Source organism: Sapajus apella, unplaced genomic scaffold (genome assembly GCF_009761245.1).
Source record: "Sapajus apella isolate SASKATOON/1434 unplaced genomic scaffold, GSC_monkey_1.0 scaffold26, whole genome shotgun sequence".
In the NCBI taxonomy this organism is placed as follows: domain Eukaryota; kingdom Metazoa; phylum Chordata; class Mammalia; order Primates; family Cebidae; genus Sapajus; species Sapajus apella.
Genome location: NW_022436966.1, coordinates 18,194,763 through 18,217,414, shown reverse-complemented (window position 1 = coordinate 18,217,414; position 22,652 = coordinate 18,194,763). Strand labels below are relative to the sequence as shown.

At 40.7% G+C, this 22,652-nt stretch overlaps 1 protein-coding gene across 6 annotated transcripts in view; it reads left to right on the top strand.

Annotated features, from left to right (window-relative positions):
- EML6 (EMAP like 6) overlaps positions 1-22,652 on the top strand; it is a 262,431-nt gene that overhangs the window by 206,089 nt on the left and 33,690 nt on the right. For all 6 annotated transcript variants that reach the window (XR_004273049.1, XM_032292107.1, XM_032292109.1 and 3 more), the window contains 4 exons: positions 2,856-2,944; positions 8,924-9,100; positions 16,626-16,827; positions 16,936-17,062. Coding sequence is in view for 5 of the 6 variants with exons in the window: in XM_032292107.1 (XP_032147998.1) it covers positions 2,856-2,944; positions 8,924-9,100; positions 16,626-16,827; positions 16,936-17,062 (595 nt within the window). In the remaining variant the exon portion in view is untranslated. The remainder of the gene's footprint in view (positions 1-2,855; positions 2,945-8,923; positions 9,101-16,625; positions 16,828-16,935; positions 17,063-22,652) is intronic.

The following is a 22,652-nucleotide window of genomic DNA, read 5'->3' as shown; positions in this document are numbered from 1 at the left end:
AAAAAAAATACATACCCTCAATTATTCCTTCCTAACAGAAGAATAGCTTTTTGGTTTGGTTTCTTTCTTCACATCCTTGATTGCAAGGAACAGAAACCCACTCATACAGCTTAATTTTTTTTTTTTTTTTTTTTGACAGTGTCTCTGTCACTCAGGTTGAGTGCAGTGGTATGATCTCAGATCACTGCAATCTTTGACCCCCGAGCTCAAGAGATCATCTCACATCGGCTTCCCAAGCAGCTGAGACCACAGGCACTGCCACCACACCTAGATAATTTTTTTTTTTTGTATGTTTAGTAGGGTGGGGTTTCACCATGTTGCCCAGGCTGGAAACCAGCTTAAATATTAAAATAATAATAAAACATGAGTTTATTGGAAAGATGTGGAGATATTTTATAGAATTTAAGAGCAGGAAGCAACACCTGCCAAGGTACTGACTTTAGAAATGAGCTAGAAAACATACAGGAACCAAGCAAGCAGCCCCTCCCCCTCCTCTCCCACCCTTAGGCAGCTGGTTCAGCAGCAACTGCTCTTCTGGGTCTTGTCTCTGCCTTTGACTCCTCCCTCTGCACAAGCAGGCTTTCTCTGCTTCCTCTGCACATGGCCCAGTCTCAGCTGCCCCAGAACACCACCCACAGGCCCCAAATCCACATCTTATCCCGGTAGGCACCTGCTAATTCAGCCTCTCAGATTCCAATTTCCCAAGAGAGAGAATTTGATTACCCAGCCCAGTGTGTGTCTGGCCCCTTCTGTGTCAACGTCTGCCGCCAGAGTACAAACGTGACCACAGGGGCAGTTCTTGGGGAAGGGGCACGGACTAGATGGGGACCCCACAAGCTGTCTCCAACGCTACACAGCACTTCCATTCCTGGTCTATGTGTTTAGATTCTCGAATGTTTTTGCAATCATAAATTACCCCACTGAGAGATTTTTCTCCCTTTTCCTTTTAAGTGAAATATGGTCTTTGAAACTGTGGTGTAAAGTGAATTGTTGGGATTTATCTGAGAATTACAGTCCTCTGAGTTCTTTTAGTATCTCGTGGCCAAAAAATTGTCTAAAATTAGCCATTTTCAAAGAATGTGTTCACTGAATCCTTTAACTGTTTGTCCACATGCTTTGTCATTTGCAGTCACTCTTGAGTGTCCTAAAACTAGAATTACTTTACAGATGTATTTAGTTCATCGGAAAAGTATTGGTTACTCATTTTCTTATAATTCTAAATAGCCAAAGGTAATTAACTCCCTTTTTTTCTTTGCTTACTTACATATATTCAGCCATAAAGTCAGAAGATGTACCCATTTCACAGTACACACTTTCAGATATATTTGTTCTGAGACAAGGAAAAATCCCTTAATTACGATGTTATAATAAATTAGAAATGATTAAAGTTGTCAGTTTAGAAATGAGAGAACCGTATTTTTAGCTATCACATAGAAGTAGATATACAATTTAAGATTAGCTAAACTAGGCTAGGTGTGGTGGCTCATGCCTATAATCCCAGCATTTTGGGAGGCTGTGGTAGGCAGATCACCTGAGGTCAGGGGTTCAAGACTACCTTGGCCAACATGACAAAACTTTGTTGCTACTAAAAATACAGCAATTAGCCGGGCGTGGTGGGCACCTGTAATCCCAGCTACTCGGAAGCCTGAGGCAGGAGAATCGCTTGAACTCAAGAGGCGGGGGTTGTTGTAAACCAAGATTGCACCACTGCACTCCAGCCTGGGTGCTCCGTGAGACTCCATCCCCTCTCTCCCCCCACAAAAAAATTAGCCAAGCTAGATTTCAGATCAAGGTGGTGCATATTTAAATGGTAAAGAACACAATCTAAACCAAAGACTTAATATTGGTATTATTTTTCTAAGAAAGATATTTCAAGACTACTCAATATACATAGTTATGGGAAAAAGCAAATGGAGAAATATTATGTATATGTACAGTGAATTATTTATAGGTAAAATATTATGTCTGAAATTTGCTTCAAAATAATCTAGGGTGGAGGTTCATGAAACAGGGTTGCCCATGTGTTAACAGCTGTTGAAGCTGGACAGTGGGCATACAGGGGTTCCTGATACTCTTGTTTTATACATGTTTGAAATTTTTAATAATTTTTTTTAAATGCTAAAAATACTGGAATGTGTATATCTTGAGTCATTTACATTTTAAGCCTTACAAGATTGTTGCCATTGTAGGAGGAGAATTACGAAATCTAAACTTTTTAACATCAAATCCAAGATTATAATTGTACATCAGACTGAAAGACTATTTTTGCCCAACATTTTCTTTGGAGAAAGTCCTGGATTTCTTTTCAAATTTTCAAGTAACACTGAAGGGTAGGGAAGAAATGAGCATTTATAGTTTGTTTTGTGTGTTCTTTCTGTTTCTAAACTTTAAAGGCAAATCTAGAATTTAGACCTAAGTAAATGTGAATGAATGCTCACAATAAGGTTTTTACTTCTAATTGCTGTAATCTTCTAATGCCATAATTCTTGCCAACACAGTTTGCTGAGAGGCAATTGGGAAAAAGAGGGGAAAGTTTATTTTTCTCAGGCTTTGGAAAACTGTAGTTATTTTCAATGCAACAGAGTAAAACATATCAAGCTTGATTCTTCTGTTCTTGAAGGATGTTCAAGGTCAAATTTGATGAAGTCCATATTCTAAAAATGACAGCTTTGGTGTTTGTACCACATCATGTAATTGGCTGTACATCCCCTTCTGAATAATTTCTAAATGTATTTACTCAATTTATGAGACTTTGATTAAAATAAATTAAAATGGTGGCAGCCATGCTTCTCATTTTATAATAAAGAGATAAAGTCAGTGTTTAATTGTTTCTCTACTTCATTCTATCACAACAGGAAAATTATTGCAAGTTAATTCAGGTGCCAAAGAACAACTATTTTTTGAAGCTCCAAGAGGCAAACGGCATATAATAAGACCTTCAGAGGTAACAATCATACGTAAAAAAATTTAAAGATATTTTGGGAAGTTTTAATATGTGCATTTTAATAAAATCTATCAACATTAATATAGATTATAATTAGTATATCTTTAAGCTTGATCATGTCTTAAATCTGATTGCTTAATCTGGTTTCCTGATTTCCAGAACATATGGATTTACTACACCTATGGTATAGCAATATACAGTTGGTGCTCTGCTTAATTTTTCTCTGCCTGAAGACAATGAATAAGCTAACAACTTGGATGCCATACATTGCTTTTTCCATTTGACATGTCATTTTGTGCAAAGCTTTTTATGAACATACATTTTGAAACATATTTTCTCAATGTTTATTTGTGATTATGAACATTATAATCTATAACAAAAATTTGTGTAACAAAAATTATATATATAACCTAATATATAATCTATAACAATAACAAAAATTTTGTTATAATCTATAACAATAATAAAAATTCTCTTTTGCCTAGACTGGAGTGCAGTGGCGCCATCTTGGCTCACTGCAACCTCCCCCTCCTGGGTTCATGTGATTCTCCCACCACAGCCTCCCAAGTAGCTGGGATTATAGGGACTTGCCACCACACCTGGCTAATTTTTGTATTTTTTTTTTTTTTTTTTAGTAGAGGTGGAGTTTCGCCATGTTGGCCAGGTTGGTCTTGAACTCCTGACCTCAGGTGATCCGCCCCCACCCCCTGAGGCATCCCAAAGTACTGAGATTACAGATGTGAGCCACTGTGCCCAGCCTGGAAATTATTTTTTGAGACAAAATCTGCAATCTGAGCATTCTAATGTATCAAACTGTTTTCTTTTTTCCACATTTCCTTATGTCCTTAGCTACATACATAATTTTTAAATTTTTGAATCAAAGCCTAGGTGAAATTTTTGAATCCCTAAACTAACACCCTTTTGAAAGCTAGGTGCCTTTTGTAGACAAGTACCTCTTTCAGGGTCTACACATAATGAGCCCTGGTCTAACCATTGATGAAACATGAGGAAATGTTGCTTCCTTAGAGGAAAAGGAGGTATGCCACTGAGTGACAGGCATCTGCCTCTCCATTGCTTCAGTTTGCCAGTACCTGAAACTGTCCCAGTATTGTAAGGTTCTCCCAGAGACATTTGGACACTTGTACATTTGCATTTTCATTGTAAAGGAAGTATATGTGTAGTGCTTAAAAAATATACATTGTTATAGATGATGGCATTGTATTAATGGAAATTTTTCACTCATAAATTTTGATCTCACTCCCCTCCCCAATTCTAATTTATTTGTCTCTGATCGGTCCTCTTTTTAACTCTTTTTATGGAGAAACTTCTATGGCCTTGAATAAGAGATATTTTTAATTATGTCATTCATTTACTGGTCATTTGTTGACTGTCAGGTACTTTGTATACCTTTAGTTTTTATTTTATAATTTCAGCTTTTATTTTAAATTCAGGGGTACGTGTGGGTTTGTTACATGAGTCTATTGTATGACAATGAGGATTAATGTACAAATGATTGTGTCACCCAGGTAGTGAGCACAGAACCAAGTAGACAGTGTTTTAGTCCTGGCCTCCTCCTCCTCTCTGCCCCCTCCGCAATAGTCCCTACTGTCTATTGTTCCCAGCTTTCTGACTGTGTGTGCCCAGTGCTTTGCTCCCACTTGTGAGAACATGCGGTATTTGTTTTTCTGTTCCTGCATTAATTCTCTTAATATAATGGCCTCTAGCTACATCAGTGTTGCTGCAAAGAACATGGTTTTCTTACATTTTATGGATGCATAGTATTGCATGGTGTGTATGTTGCACATTTCCTTTATCCAGTCTGCCACTGATGGGCATCTTGGTTGATTCCGTATTTTTGCTGTTGTGAATAGTGCTGTCATGAACATAGGAGTACACGTGTCTTTTTGGTAGAACAATTAATTTTGCTTGGAGTATGTACTCAGTAATGGTATTGCTGAGTAGAATGGGAGTTCTCTTTTCTTTTAAATTCTTTGAGAAATTTCCAAACTGCTTTCCACAGAGGCTAAACTAATTTATGTTCCCATCAGCGAATAAGCATTCTGTTTTCTCTACAGCCTGGCCAGATTATGTTTATTTATTTATTTATTTATTTATTTCTGAGACAGAGTCTCACTCTGTCACCCAGGCTGGAGTGTAGTGGTGTGATCTGAGCTCACTGCAACCTCCACTTCGTGGTTCAAACGATCCTCCTGCCTCAGCCTCCCAAGTAGCTGCGATTACAGGTACATGCTGCCATGCCCAGCTAATTTTTGCATTTTTAGTAGAGACAGTCTTTCACCACATTGGTCAGACTGACCTCGATCCACCCACCTCAGCCTCCCAAAGTGCTGGAATTACAGGCGTGAGCCACCATACCTGGCCTATTTTTCTACTTTTAATAATAGAAATTCTGAATGGTGTGAGATGGCATCTTGGGGTTTGATTTGCATTTCTCCAATGATTGGTGATAAGTATTTTTTCACATTTGTTGGTGGCTTGTATGTTTTCTTTTGAGAAGTGTCTGTTCATATCTTTTCCCTCTTTTTTTCTTTTTAAGACAGGGTCTTGCTGTATCACCCAGGCTGGACTGTACGTACTGGCACCATCATGGTTCACTAAGCCTCAACTTTCTGGGCTTAAGTGATCCTCCTGCCTCAGCATCCCAAGTAGCTGGGACTATTGATGCACACCACCATACCCAGCTAATTTTTGTATAATCGTTTTAGTAGAGCTAGGGTTTTGCTGTGTTGCTCAGGCTCGTCTTGAACTCCTGTTGCCCTCTTTATTGGGATTATTTGGTTTTTTTGCCTGTTGTCTTAAGTTCCTTTTAGATTCTGGATATTAGACCTTTTTCAGATGCATAGTTTGCAAATGTTTTCTGCCATTCTGTAGGCTGTCTGTTTTCTCTGTTGATATTTTCTTTTGCTGTGTAGACGCCCTTTAGTTAATTAAACTCATCAGGTCTCATTTGTCAATTTTTGTTTTTGTTACAATTGCTTTTGAGGACTTAGTTGTAAATTCCTTGCCAAGGCGGATGTCTGGAATGCTATTTCCTAGGTTTCCTTCTAGGATTCTTAGTTTGAGGCCTTATATTTAAATCTCTAATTCATCTTAAGTTAATTTTTATATATGGTGAAAGGTAGGGGTCCAGTTTCATTCTTCTGCATATGGCTAGCCAGTTATCCCAGCACCATTTATTTAACAGACAGTCCTTTCCCCATTGCTTATTTTTGTTGACTTTGTCAAAGATCAGATGGCTGTAGGTGTGCAAGTTTATTTCTGGGTTCTGTATTCTGTTCCATTGGCGTATGTGTCTGTTTTTATACCAGTACCAGTCTTTTTTGGTTACTATAGTCTTGTAGTATATTTTGAAGTCCAGTAATATGATACCTCTGGCTTTGTTCTTTTTGCCTAGGAATGCTTTGGCTATTGAGGCTCTTTTTTGGCTCCATCTGTATTTCGTAACATATACACCTATATTTTAATCCTCGTAACAGCTTTACATGATAGTTGTCAATCTGGTTTTACAGATAAGGAAACGAAGGCTCTTTGAGGGCAAAAGACCCACAGCACTGTGATCCCAACCCAGAGGCATCCGTGCGTGACTCTGTAGCATAGACCATGAAGCCTCTAAATTTCTCCTGTGGACTTAAGCATCATTTCACATCACTTCAGCTGTACTTTCCCTTCCTGTTTCAGTGCCCCCAAATAAGTATACTAAAATGAAATGTAATTTAACCAAATGGTAGAGGAGGATGAGACTTTCTTGGAACAGATGAGCAATTATTATATAGAAGAAAATGCACAAGAGGAACATTCATGTTATAAAGCTTCCCAAAGTGACAGGCTCTTGCTCTGAAGATTTAATTTGTCACTCTGTGGTGCACATTTGTTCTTCCAGAGGCTGATTCCTGATGATATTGGTTGTGGAGTCCCTCTGATGTTTCCTTGGCCAGCTTCCCTAGTAGTGCCACTGCCGTGAGCACTGAAGAGGTAGCTCATCGTGTTAGCCCCAATATTGTGAGGCCCTTCTACTGAGCATGAGGGATTTGGGAAAATCTCTTTCAAAGATTCGATTTTTTTTTTTTTTTTAAGAAACAATCATGGTAAACTAATTCAAAGCTTACCCAGCAAATTGTTAAAATATGACAAATGTTAAAATGTCCATTTCAAATCCATCTGATACAGCATGGTACAGTTAAAAGTAGTACCATTTTGGAAGGCAAACTCTCTGGAGCAAAGCTCCCGGTTCGGCTTCCTAAGCATGCTGTGACTGCAGTGATGTAACCCCTCTGTGGGCCTCAGCTGCTTTGTCATGATATGATATGATATCATGTTATATGATAACAACATATCTACCTGAAGCAAGGTGCTAAGGAAGGGACCCCTTGAGGACTCTCCTTCCGTCTTAAGTTCCAGCATTTTTAACAAGTTTATTTAACCCTTTTGCATTTATGGATTATCGTGTCATTCTTAGTGCTCCATACTAAATGCAGTTTCTGTAGCTTCCAGCAAGTTAGACATTTGCTTACCCTGGAGAGCACGGTGCCCTGATCTGGCCAAGGGTGTTGTGTTGGGGTGTCTGCCAGGGGAACAATACCAGCTCCTTTTTCTTTTCTGCCTGGATGACGAGGCCAGCACCACTGTAGGGATTTTGAGTAGACTAGGAGAGTCTTAGAGATGGAATCTAGAATTTGGAAGGGAGTCAGTGGCCAAAAGCCTGCTTCCAAAACCAGCAAAGGTTGGTTCCCTGCTTCTCTTCCTGTGAAGGTTAGGTTAGGAAATCATAAGGGATCACAGGACCAGATGCAGATTTTTGGTTCCACCTCTGTATGCATTCAAGAGAAACATACAAGATTAAATGAGGAGAAGTTTGAGTGACAAATGCATAGTACCTTACCACATTGTGATTAAAACTCCTGGCTGCATCTTCATCTTCAAGTTTCTCTTCTAAGCAATAACACCAAGCAGAAAACAACAGAAATTAGGCAAGGTACATAAGTAACATGCAAAGCAGTTTCAAATTCAAAGGGAGAGGTCTGGGCTATAATTTAGCTATAGTTCTCTAATTTCTTATACTCCTTCCGAACAGTGCTTTGTGTAAAGAAACTGTAATACTAAGGTATAATAGCAGATCTTGAATTAAAGTAAATGAGATAGAATCTCCCAGGAAAGCGATAATGTTGTTATTTTCTATTACTGTTTTAAGAAAATGGAAAGAAAAACCTCAATCTTATCAGGATTTAAACTGTACAAATTACAAATATTCTAGCCAAGAATTTCAGACAAAACAATTTTAAAGGATAAAAGATTCATGGCAATACAATATGAATAGCTCTTCAGATTTTTAAAGTAGTCTCTCTAGAGCATAAAAGCTTGCTGCAGAATCTTATTACTTTTTCCTCCAAGGAAGCAGTCATTTTTTTAAGGCTGTGTCTTGTAACTTTTTAAAATAATTTGCTAAATGATCATCTCCATCGATCAGTCTAGCTCAGATTCTCAACCAGGAGCAATTTTGCTTCCCAGGAACATTTGGTAATGCCTAAGGGACAAGGGTATGCTACTGGCATCCAGTGGGTGGAGACAAGGGATGCTCTCAACATCCTGGCATGCACGGAACAGCCCCAACAACAAAGAATTTCCAGCCTGAGACATCAGTGCTGGGGTGGGGAATCTGGATCCAGCTTATGGTTTATTAGATGATAAATGTCTAGTTATGAACTAGAATACCTTATTATTGTCAACTTTCAAAATGTTCATTTTATCTGGAGTAAAACATTTGGATATTTGACTGCCATGTTGGTTTCTTAAGACAATGAAAATATAACTTTAAATGCGCAACTTAGAATTTGCGTGCCTTAGCACTCAACACAAATACCTAATGTCGGCAATGTCATTTAGAATTACTCAGATGTCAGTTGTTTCTTTTGAATAAAACTAGGCTGTACGAAACTGTAATTCTCTTTCCTTCTTTTTCAGATTGAGAAGATAGAGTGGGACACATGGACCTGTGTTCTGGGGCCCACCTGTGAGGGAATCTGGCCAGCACATAGCGATATAACTGATGTAAATGCTGCCAGTCTTACCAAAGACTGTTCCCTCTTAGCCACTGGAGACGATTTTGGTTTTGTTAAGCTGTTTTCATACCCTGTCAAGGTAATATTCCATTATCTATACTTGCTCAGTCTTATTAATAATCCCAAATCTATCTATTGTAGATAGATTTTTAAAAATATGAAGTCATAAGCGGTTCATAATCTTATTTATGCTGTATAAAAACTTCCCTGACATTGTGTTTGAGTGACTAATTTCAGTGCAGTTCTCATGGCATAGAATTCTACCTTGAAAGGCCTTTAGCCGTCACCAATTTCAGTATCTCACAAACTGCAAAGTAAGTGTTACCTTTACAACCTCTCAGACCAGTGCCTTTCTAACTTGTGTTAGATGCTTCCACGGATGAGGAACTTACCACACAGCAGCCCAACTGATGTTTAAATACCCCCAGTTGTTAAAATGTTTTTCTTTATGTTGAGCTGAATTCTTTTCTTTTTAAATAAAGTTCTACCTTCTGAGCCATCATTAAACAAATTCAGTTTCTCTAACAGCCTTCATCTGTGTTAAGATCATGTTTGACTCCCTGAAGTCTCTTTTTCTTCCCAGCCTAACATCACTAGGTCGTTCAGCCATTTCCCATATTCCATGGCTTACAGCTGTCCCCTCCCTTTAAGCACACTCCAGTTTATCAGTTCTTCCTTCAACTTTCTAGCCTAGAGCTGTATCTAGTGTTTCAGTTGTAATCTGATCAGCTCAGAGCACAATGGGAATGTTACCTTCTTGGTTTTGATTTTTACATTTGTATTAAACTAAAATGGCATTGGCCCTTTTGGCTGCCACACTATACAACTGAATCATAGATATCATTCTCAGAAATATTCAGGTTATCCCCCAGCATGTACTTACATAATTGATTTTCTAAGAGTACAGAACTTCACATTTGTACCAAAAAAGTTGTACTTATTTCATCTCAATGTTCCATCCTATCTGTATCTTTGGAATACCTTGTCAAAGCATTTTCTGTCTCTTGCAGTAGCGTGTCATCCTCTGCTTTCACAATCCTGAGTTCTAAATCACAGAGAAAAAGAGACTGGAACAATCAAACATCAGCTCCAGGAACCTCCCCCTCAATTCAGTGTTACATTCCACTTATTTATTTACTTTAACTAATGCATGAATGAGTAACAGGATTTTGCTCTGTTGCCCAGGCTGGAGTGCAGTGGCATCATCACCACTCACTGCAGCCTCTACCTTCCAGGCTCAAGTGATCCTCCCACCTCAGCCTCCCGAGTAGCTGGGATTATGTGCATACCACCATGCCCAGCTAATTTTTTTACTTTTTGTAGAGATGGGGTCTGACTATATTGCCCAGGCTGGTCCTAAACTCCTGGACTTAAACAATCCTCCCACCTGAGCCTCCCAAAGTATTGGGATTACAAGCATGAGCCACCACACCCAGCTGACATTCTGTCTATTAATCTACACATTGTAACAATTCTTTAATCAGTAACAGACAAGTAAATTGGCCTCCCTGTACAGTCTTGTATTTTAGTTCGAGAAGACATCATTAAACACATGGCAGATGTCTTGCCTAAAGACAGGTGGCTTGTAGTCTTGTCATCCTTAATCTCTCCTTCTAATAAACCAATAAAATATGTGAGGTTAGTTCACAGTGTATCTGTTACTGCCTGGTTATCACTATTTTTTCCAAATCATTATCAAACTTCTAAGTAATATTTCATCCTAGAATTTTCCACAGATTACGTCACCACCTGGATCAATATTTGTCAGAGCCTGTCTGTTTTCCTTTAGGATACAGGAACCACTTTATGTTTGATGCCACCTCTCCTGATTTCTAAACTCTTCAGCTGTTACTGTTTTATTTCTGTGGTCACGTTCGAAGGCACCTGTACTCGTATAAATGAGTTCTGTTTTCTCCTTTCTGGTTTGAAGAACCTTCTCTCTGACAGAGGAATTGAAAAATTGACTTTCAGTTCATGTGAAGTCATCTGATTAAGAAGTGTTCCTAACTTTTCTCTATTTTGCTTCTATCCCTAAATAAATCTTTCACATCCCTTTCAATAGTCTTATTTTTTTTGTCTTCAGCGTTCCAGAAACTACACTTAAAAGTCTGTGCAAGGCTTTTGTATTCATCCTCGGTTATTTACTCCTGTCATTTGTACGTTTTAACCTGAACATACCAGTTCCCTCTACAGCTACTTTGGTTACTTTGGATGATTTTCCTATCTTCTTCTTCTTTTATTAATTATATCTGATTAGATTATCATGGTGAGTAACCCTTTCTAAGACACACATCTGATTACATCCAGTGTTACCTTCATTGTCCATTCCAAAGCCACCTGGCAGCCTCCTGCCAATGATCCATTATTTACTCACTGCACATATCTGTAATCACAGCTACTCAGGAGGCTGAGGCAGGAGAATCGTTTGAACATGGGAGACGGAGGTTGCAGTGAGCTGAGATCGTGCCACTGCACTCCAGCCTGGGCGACAGAGTGAGACTCTGTCTTAAAAAAAATAAATAAAAAAAGTTGAACTCAAAGAGGCAGAGAGAAGGATGGCAGCCAAGGATTGGGTTGCAGGGGGAAATGGGGAGATGTTGGTCAAAGGGTATAAACTTTGAGATAAGTAAGTTCTGGGGATCTCATGTACAGCCTAGTAACTATATTTAATGATACTGAATTATTTACTTTAAGTTTGCTAATAGACTAGATCCTAAGTGTCCTCAGCAAACACACATGCACACACACACAATGGTAACTGTGTTATGATGAATTCATTAATTAGCTTGATTGTGGTAATTATTTCACAATATATGCATATATCAAATCCTGTTGTACACCATGAATACATACAATTTTTGTTAATTATACCTCAGGAAAGCTGGAAGGAAAAAGTAAATTTTAGACATCAGGATACTTATCCCTAAATGTTTCATCATGCACATCATTACCTTGAGTTCAAGATATGCTTTTGGTATTTTTAAAGTAAAATTTAGATACAGTTGAAATACATAAATTTTTAGTATTCCATTTGATGAGCTTTGACAAAAAGCTCATATATCTATATAAATACCTCTTATGAAGATGCATAGGCATTGCCACCCCAGGCCATTTCCTTATACCCCTTCCAGGTCAGTCCCCATGCCCACCCCCTCCTCAAATGTAATAACTGTTTCAGTGTTTTTCACCATAAATTTTACCTGTTTAAGAATTTCATAGAAATGAAATAGGTACTGCTTTTTATCTAGCTTCTTTCACTTGGATGATGTTTCTGAGATCCACCCATGTTGTTATATAATAACAATCCATTCATTTTCATAGCTGAGTAGAGTTCGATGGTGTGGTTATAACAGTTCGTTCATCCATATTCCTGGGATGAACATACTTTTCTAGTTTTCGGTTGTAGTAAAGCTACTATGAACATTTTTAGACGAGTCTTTGTGGACATATGCTTTCTTTCTCTTAGGTAAATATATAGGAGTGGAATTTCTGAGTCATGGGGAAAAATACAACATTTTAAGAAACTGCCAAACCTTTTTCCAAAGTTGTATCATTTTATATTCCCACCAAAAATGTAAGAATTCCAGTAGCTGATACTCAGTATTGTCAGACGCATAAAATTCAGCTGTCCTAGGGCATAGATAATGCCATCCAGTTGTGATTTCAGTTTACATTTCTCTGATGACCAAGATGCTGAGCACTTACTCATCTATTTACTATTTGGGGAGTGCCTATACAAGCCTTTTGTCCATTATTTTAAATTATCTTTTCATTCTTGAGTTCTGTGTTAGGTTTGATTGAAGAAGTAGTTTCATAGCTTAAAAACCACCAGCCAAATATGAATTCTTTTGGTAAGAGCACTTCTTTTTTTTTTTTTTTTAATTCATTTACTTATTTTTTGAGATGGAGTTTTTGCTCTTGTTGCCCAGGCTGCAGTGCAGTGGCATGATCTCGGCTCCCTGCAACCTCTGCTTCCCGGATTTAAGTGGTTCTCCTGCCTCAGCCTCTCGGATAGCTGGGATTACAGGTGCCTGCCACCATGCCCGGCTAATATTTTGTATTTTTAGTAAAGATGGGGTTTTAACATGTTGGCCAGGCTGGTCTCAAACTCCTGACCTCAGGTGATCCACCCACCTCAGCCTCCCAAAGTGCTGAGATTATAGGTGTGAGCCATCACGCCCAGACTTTTCCTCTTTTTTAAAATCTGCTTTTTCTGGCACACTTTCCTTCCCAGATACATGAATCTCTTGCCAATGAATATTTCCAGCTGCATAGTCACACTTGTCCAGTCGCTCTCACTCTGTCGAGCAAAGTTCATTACCTGTTACGAACTGAATGTGTCTTCCCAAATCTATGTTAAAGCCCTAACTCCCAGTGGGACTATATTTGGAGCTAGGCCACTTAGGGAAGTAACTAAGGTTAAGTGAGTTTATAAGGGAGGGGCCCTAACTGATAGAATCAGTGTCCTTACAGAAGAGATGCTGGAGAGCTAGCTTCCTCTCGCCACCGCACACCGCCCCCTCTTCATGTGAGCACACAGTGGGAAGGTAGCTATCTACAAGCCAGGAAGAGAGACCTCACCAGGAAACAAACTGGCCAGCACCTTAATTTTGCCCAGCCTCCAAAACTGAGAAATGAATTTCTGCTCTTCAGTTACCCAGCCTAGGGCATTTTGTTATGGCAACTCAAGCAGACTAATGTACCATGCCATTGCTGTAGTCTCAAATTGAGTTCCATGTCATCAGTCTTGGTGATGAGATCTTATTACTACCACACAGCTCTCTCTGTGTCCAAAATTCAGGTTCTGTTTGTTAGCTGCTAAAATCATGTCATTATCTTGGCCCTTTTTCTCATTCTACTTTCCCATGAGTGGGCATCTCTTCCAGGCATTTTTCTTTCTATGACAAATATATCTTTATTAATATTCAGTTTTAGTTTAAAGCCTTCTCAATTACATCATTAGTGCCCTGCTTCCACCTTGTCCCAGGCTCCGTGAGACACACTCTGTCCTTTGCCAGAACCTAACAAGAGCACAACCCATTTTTGTAGTACCTTAAACCATGGACCAGAAAACCAAATTCTGTTTTTTGACACCATCTGTTTAGCCTGCTGATTGCTTCTCATAGCCTCCCTTCCTTTCCAAACCTACACCCTTCGGCTAAATGAAGAGGCTAAAAGGCCTCTTGTTTGCATTTTTAAAACCCTCCATGCCCTCAAGTCCTTAAGTTTCTTCCTCAGAATGTCAACAGCTCTGGAGAATGGTTCTTCAGAGATAAACTTTGCCTGGAAAATTTTGCAGACAGGGAAATTGAAAAGTGAATGTGGGGGGAGAATGCATAGCCTTCATGAGATTCTGAGGAATTTCCTTCCTACAAGAGATTGACGACCAGTACTCTGGAGACATAGTCCAGATTTTCTTGTTTTAAGACAGAGTCTCACTGTTGCCCAGGCTGTAGTGCAGTGGTATGATCTTGGCTGACTGCAACCTCTGCCTCCCAGGTTCAAGCAATTTTCCTGCCACGGCCTCCCAAGTAGCTAGGATTACAGGCAGCCATCACCTCCAGCTAACGGCGGGTCTCGAGCTCCTGACCTCAAGTGATCCACCCGCCTCTGCCTCCCAAAGTGCTGGGATTACAAGCATGAGCCACTGCACCTGGCCCTATTCCAGGTTTTTCTGGTGCTATCATCCATTATTTCATGACTCGATGGATAAAGAGAGTTGAGGTGACACGGCAAGTTCTGACGAGTGTAACAAACGCAGTTTGGCTTGAAGACCCAGAAAGGTCGTTCATCCTGCTGACTGTGCCAGGTCTTGAGGATGTTTCCTCCACAGTCCCTGCTGGCAACCACCAAACATCCCTGCCAGTGTCTTCCTCCTGAGACAGCAGCTGGTTTCACAGAACCTTCTAGCAACTGTGAATTCCCTTTATTGTTGCATGGATCTTGTTTCCTATTCTGAGAATCTTGAATCACCCACTGCTGGAAGAATCTCTGCTTTGTTAAATCTCTTCAGTGACCCAGAACTTTTTCTCTCTTTCTCTTCCTCTATGTCCCTTCTTTTCCCTCTGCAACCCTGAATCTAATCCCTGAGAATCTGTTTGACTCTGAACCTTTCTTTTTGCATTTTTTTCCTCCATCCCATCTAGAAATCCTTATGTCCCTCTTATAAGTTAAGGGTGTACAGAGGCATTCCTCATGCTGTTTTACTTCAGTAAAGAAACAGCCTGTATGTATAGTGTATGAACTGGTTGCCCTCCTGCTTCCAGTTAGACCAGCAGGGCACATGGCAGCCGGTGCTGTGACTGTCCTGTTCCCATGCCTTGTGGATCTCACATGTTTGAATTGGTTTTTCCTGGAAATTCTTTTGTTTGCCTATTTGCTAGCAAACTAATGATTCTGGAGGGCCTCCTGGAAATCTGACCTGCCTGTTTGCTTCAGGATCTTTCTAGACTCAGTACTCTACTGAGGAATGGGCAGTTCCACTAGCTGTCGGCTAGTGGTTGGCCAAATACAGGGCGATCTTGACAAAAAGTATTTCAAAGTCATGAACGCCTCTGCACCTGTTCCCTGCCGTGTATCTGTGCTGGTTTCAGATTCTCCAGCATGCCAATCCAAAACCCTCTGGGAGCCACTTGTAAATTACTTAATAAAATTTTCATCTAGGATACCAGTGGCCCTCTGATGACCTCAGAGAGTGCATGTGGCTTCCCATATCGTGTAAGGTATTCCCTAGGAGTCGCTGAGAGGATGGAAAAACTCCATCTCTTTAAATGGCTCCCGCTGCAGCTGTTTTTGCCAGGCTGTGGCTCATGAGCTGAATATGGAAGCTCTTTCTGGTGCCAGCTTTGATTTTGTACCACTTGTCAGGATTGCCCTGGTGTGGGCAGCTGACTCACATTCCACCCTCCGCCCTCCCTCACCCGGGGGATAAAGGTGGTGTGTGTGGCCTGGGCATACCACTCCAAAAAGCTTTTAGCCATTACTGATAAATTGGATTTTATGTATTTGGCTATGTTTGTTAAAAAGGAGCTTTGTCTTTAAATCAATGTTTGAGTGTTTCTACTATTAAAAATGCTTTCTAGTGTCTGTGGCAAAAACCGGTCTGTTCATTTTACATCTTACTTGAGTCCCCAGGCTTATAAGAGATCCTTTGCTCTTCTGCCACTGCCTGCACTGTGGTACAAAAGTCACTGTAGGGGATGGCGGTGAAGATATTTTTGATCTACATGTCAACCAGACTCACACTCAGGAGTTTACACTAGAGACCTGTAGAGACAGCACATTTGATATTTGTGAAAATCAGAACAAGCTTTTTATATGTCCATAGATTCCCAGAAAATAGGTTCTGTAGTCTATTGTTTCATTCATTCCCTCAGAAAATATATATTGAGGACATATAGTGAGCTGGATACTGTTTGAGGAAAAAAGAGACCTAGTGCCTGCCCACATGGATCTTACATTCTAGTTGAAATGTAGGGAAATTGCTGTTGAACTGTTTCATTTGTATCCAGTAGAAACCAGTAGAAAATAATGTGGATAAATGAGCCCAGAGAAAAGAGTAATGAGACAGTGGCTGGGGTAATCGCCAGTTTTGGGCTTTACAGGGACAGCACGCCAGATTCAAGAAGTACGTGGGGCACAGTGCGCATGTCACCAACGTGAGGTGGCTGCACAATGACTCTGTGCTGCTTACGGTGGGCGGCGCCGACACAGCCCTGATGATCTGGACTAGGGAGTTTGTGGGGACCCAGGAGAGCAAGCTGGTGGACAGCGAGGAGTCAGACACTGACGTGGAAGAGGATGGAGGTGAGCCCCCACCTGCCACGCGCCTCCTGTGCCGACTGCACCTCCCGCACCTCCCTACCTGGGCCACTGCAAACCAACTGGCTCCCCAATCTCTTTCTGTTGTTTGAGGCTATGACAGCGATGTTGCTAGAGAAAAGGCCATTGACTACACCACCAAGATCTATGCTGTGAGCATCAGGGAAATGGAAGGCACCAAGCCACACCAACAACTGAAGGAAGTTTCCATGGAAGAAAGGTATGGCGTTGCCAGGTTTGTCTGCTTTTATTATACCTGATGAAACTTGTTTAAGCCAGAGTGCATTTTCTTTCCCCTCAAAGTTGCTATTTAAGTCAGTATTTTATAAACCTGCACAGAGTCTTAACCTGTTTACAGGCTTAAGCTGGAAAAAATTGCACAACATCCCAGTACGTAGCAAAGGGTGGTTTAAACTTTGTGGAAGTTGGTTGTGGAATGTGACTTGAATAGACATGAAATGTGATTGGACTAGGCTTCTCCTTGCCCAGAAAAAATGCTGGGGTAGCTGGAAAGCAGTCATGACTGTGGTGGCTGACAGGAAACCCTGCTGAGTAGCAAGGTGGGAAGGGAGGACAGGCTTCTGAAGTCATGGAGGGAGATTTGTGGAGTTGTGAAAAATCATCTTTTCTTCTAACTATAACCTGTGCTTTACACTGCATCACTTGGTGTATCTTCACTTACTGTGTCTTTGTTTGCCCAGATTTGTTCAGGTGGGTTTGGCATTTCTGGCCTATCCCATTTGATTTTGTTGCCTTGGATGCTCTGTGTAGAAAGTGTTTTCTAGTATTCTTTTAGGGCTTTTTGATGTGCTATTTTAAGTATTTTAGCATTTCTAAAAAGAAAAGCTCAGAATTACTATATTATTTATCATATTCATGCGAAGAGAAGATATTGAATAAAAACTCTAATAACTAAAAATTTTGTGGATTTCAAAGATTTTTAAGAATGCCCTGAGGCCAGGTGTGGTGGCTCATGCCTGTAATCCTAGCACTTTGGGAGGCTGAGGCTGGCAGATCACCTGAGGTTGGGAGGTCGAGATCAGCCTGACCAACATGGACAGATGCTATGTCTACTGAAAAAAAAAAAAAAAGAGACAAAATTAGCTGGGCATGGTGGCACACGCCTGTAGTCCCAACTACTCAGGAGGCTGAGACAGGAGAATTCCTTGAACCCAGGAGGCGGAGGCTGCGGTGAGCTGAGATCACACCATTGCACTCCAGCCTGGGCAACGAGCGAAACTCAGTCTCAAAAAATAAAAAGAATTATCTGTTGGCTGTCACATTGAGGTAGGCTTGATGTTCACAGTACACTGGTCCCACAATATATAATTTACGAGGCTCAAGTAGTTTTCATTTGGTATGGCTTTCTGCCTAACAATAACTAATAAGTCTTATCTATCACTTATTACTATAATGTGAGGTTTTAGATGCAAAGAAACATAACCTCCTCCTCTTGCTTAAATTCAGTGCCAGATGTTAAAATAAGCTTGGTAAATAGTGGTTGTGCTACTGGCAAGAAGATTGAATCTAATGCAAAAAAGCTGTAATTTTTTCCCTAGCATCTTTGTTAGATGTTACAAAGATTCAGAGCTCTCTTTTAAGAAAAAATTACAGAGATTTTTCTGCAGTGGTCTTTATAGTTCATCTTGCTTGCAACATGGTTTTAAAGTGGCCACAAGCAGAAAATAATTTTAAAAGTCCTACTTCTAAAAATTAAGGGGAAAAAAGAACCATATGCACAGAAGTGCATGAATAGGCCTCCCACTTAAATAATCCACTCTAAAAAAAGGTTTGGCCTGAATTATACATTTCTTTGAAAAAATTTCCCAGCCTTTCTAATTTCATTTCCAGTTTCACATACCCTTATGAAATGAGTTGACATGGCCATTATTCCAAGGGTATTTCTGGCCGATTTCTATAACTCAGTTGTACATCACTCTGAGATTCATGCTAGCCACCAAAATATAATCATTTAACCCAAGCCCCAAATTCCAAACACTACAGCTGATTTCAAACCTAAACCGAGGTTTAGGTTCGGGGAAAACCCAAAGGAGTTTACCCCAAAAGGGGGAAAGCATAGTTTTTCAGAGCAACTTAAGATGCAATTACAACAGAAATTTACAATTGCTGTCACCTAATCCTCATTTTCTCTCATTGCCTCTTTGGGCAAGTCTGTCAAAATCTTACACTGTCCAACTTACTGAAAGGTAGAAAGAGTGATGATCAAGAGGACCCTAATAATTTTTCATTTTAAAATTCAGAATTTTCAAGCTACCCCATTTTATTCATCATATCAGATAGGAAACTGTACATCAGCATACACTGGATTGACTCTTTTTAACAAAAAGAAAAAGCCTTATATTATGAGATGGGGTAGGCAGTTTAGTACTTGCATTTAAAAAAAAAATTCACACCAGGATTTAGTGAAGAAAACAATTTTAAGTTCTGGAGGAATAATCAAGCCTTTTATATAGAGAGCAATTTCCTAGATAACTTAAAAAGCTTTGACAGCCTCAATTCCCAGGAGGATCTGTAACTAGAGCACATAGTGCCAGCTGCACAGCATGCTGGGAACAGAGCGGGGCTGTGCCAGGTAGGGTCAGTAATAAAGAGTAGTAAATGATGCCCAACTTAACAGCCTCCATGGGGGCAAATCATAATCAGAACCAAGAACAAGCAGTCTCTACCAGTCCTGGTCAGTAATTTTAGGGGAGCCTGAACCTCAGAGATCAGACTGTAGGCAGCTTCTGAACCACAAAAGAGAACATTGCCAGGCCTGGTAGGGCATTCCGGAATTTGGGAGAAGGCAGGATGAGTGACAGGATTGGGAGGGTGGCACAAGATGTCAGATGGCATCTTAGTCCTCAGCCAGGGTATAAAACAGGGCTCATGGACTCTAGCATCCTGGAGTGAGAGAGGGGCAGAGACAGAAAAATGCTGACATTAGGACCACATGAACCCAGGCCGTGGCCACCTTCTCCCTGGGAATATTCAGGGCCATTGCCCGACAGCCCCTCACACTGCTTTCTTTGGCCACTTCAAGCCCTTCTTGAAGATTTGAGAGGCAAGAGTTTTCCTTGGCCTTCCCTTCATTGTGCCTTCTGTATATACCTGCAGATACCTCTATATACCTGGGTGCTTTTTCCAAACCCTTGGGTCAAGACATACATCAATGAGACTAGTGGGAGACACATACTCGAGGACTGAAAGAGATGTGAGCTTGGAACAACCACTCCACACAGGGTCCTTAGCACTAATTTGTCTCTTAGCAATGTTTCAGGCAGCTCTACCTCTGGTAAATCCCCTGCCCCCTTCTAAAAGCAATTAGAAACTTTTAGTGAGATGACTGTAGCACCTGTTCTACTGAGAAAAATGCCTTGGAGGCAGCTGTGCTAAATTTAAGTATCAATCACTTTTTAAGCAACTGAATTCCTAATTCTTAAATTTTAAGATAGTTATGGATTGTTTCTACTTAGACTCAGTTATTTGACTTTAAAATAGCTGTGCGACTTCAGATCATCCTTCCTTGTACAATTGCTAATTACACTGTGAGTTCTTATTCTTCAGAAGCCATATGATCTTCAGTTCTAATCTTTCCAAAAATGAGGAAGCTAAGAAGAAACTTAGAATTGCTCTCAAAAGAATCCTGGGCTATACCTACCAGATATGTAATGTCTGTGAAGCGTTCATCGGGTATCCCCGCTACTCACTTCAGCTTTCCGCTAGCTCACTGGGATGCCCTGCCTCGGTGACATAGACTCGTCTGGCTGGTCCCCAACCTTGGGTGCTCTTGCTGCTCAGCTGCCACATGTGGTGCGTGGCTGAGGAAAGTCATGAGGTCTTTTTTACTTTTGGGAATCCCTGCTTCCCTCCTTATCCGGGCACTAGGGGCTACCCCATGACTGCTGTCCTTCATCCCCAGCCGACTTGAAACTAATTCTGTTGTATGTGAAGCGTTCCACACCTTCCCATCTCTCAAGTGCCAAGCTCCAACCGGACACACCTCTTGCTCTCAACTTATGACCTCATCTCCTTGGCCATGTTTTCTCATAATGTAATCTTTTGTCCATCTGCAAACTTAAGATGTTTAATAGATACTTAAAATGTCAAGAAAGTTCCTTTTGGGGACAAAAAATGGGGGAAAGCATAGTTTTTCAGAGCAATTTAAGATACAAAATGCTTATGTTGTCACAACATTGAGGGATGGTGTCCAAATCCTTTATTCAGACTTCAGCAAAAACTGTTCTCTCCAACTCATCAAGTGATAAAATGCCTAGTGTTTGCTCAGTACTAAATTACTAGAGTTGCCTGTAAAATTAAGAATTTTCTTTCCACATTAGCAAATTGACATCTAGTTTACATGTTATTTTTTGATTTGTAACATAGGGGCTTTCAAGGGGGTCACCCAACCCAAACTGGCCTAAGCAAAAGGGAACTTACTGGTTTACACACCTAAATATCCAGGGGCAGGGCAGCTGCAGGTGTCGCTTGTTAAGAGAACTCACATCTTGCTGCCAGGATTCTGGTTTTTCCCTTCATATTTCAGTTCTGCTCCTCTGGGTTACTGCACTTCTTCAGGTAGAAAAATGGCTGCAGAACTTACAGCCTCTGTGGGTCAAAACCAGAAGGAAAGAACTGCCTGTGATTCACAAGTCCCCACAAATGCCTTATGAGGTGCTATTGGCTCTAGTGGGCCCCAGGACTACCCTTGAACCAATCACTATGGGTTAGGAAGAAAAAGTCTTTGACTATTCCCTTGGAAATAGTCACCTGCCGCCATAGACTAACAATGTAATCACTTCCACAGAGGTGATTTGGACAGACCCAAAATAGAAAATGTCTACTACACTTCACCTTCTTCTTGTCATATATATACTCTCAAAATGCCCCCTTTTAAAATATCCTATATATAGGCCAGGCACAGTGGCTCACGCCTGTAATCCTAGAACGTTGAGAGGCCAAGGTGGGCAGATCATAAGAGGCCAGGAGTTCAAGACCAGCCTGGGCAACATGGTGAAACCCCATCTCTACTAAAAATACAAAAATTAGCCAGGCATGGTGGTGGGCACCTGTAATCTTAGCTACTAGGGAGGCTGAGGCAGGAGAATCGCTTGAACCTGGGAGGCAGAAGTTGCAGTGAGCCAAGATCATGCCCTTGCACTCCAGCCTGGGCAACAAGAGTGAGGCTCTGTCTCAAAAAACAAAAAACAAAAGTTAGGTGAAGTTTCTCTAACGTTGGGGTATGCAGAAAGCTTTGGATACAGTTACATAAGGCAGGAGGTAATAGCATTTTCTTAGACAGCACTGTTAGGGCTTCCCAGGTCCCCAGCATGCCCCAGTGAGACATACAGCCAGCTTATTAGCATTTTTCCAAACACAAGAGGCTTCTTTTACAATTTCTTTGAGATGTGTTTCATACTTTTCTGTCATCTCCTCCTGAAACATGTACCCAAAGTTTAAGAGAATCAGAGTGCATGCCTACCAGCTCAGGCAGTACAAGTAGCTACTACAAAACAATTGTAACACACTTTGACATGTCTGCTGTGGGAACTAACTGACTTTGGCTTCAGCAGAACCCTGCCTCAGCAGGCCCAGGCTTCAGGCTGTCTGAGGTTCTCTTCAGCACAATGCAATGCGTTCCTTGGCCGTCTTCTGGCTGCACCTGTTCTGCTCTCAGAGAAGATTTTCTTTGTCTTTCTTCTGTCTTGCCAAATATGAGATTGGCACTGGGGAGAATTGCCTTTCTGAGGACTTCATTTTTAGTCTCCTTATTATCTCATTTCTGCTGGTGGGAGGCCTGGGAGTTGCCT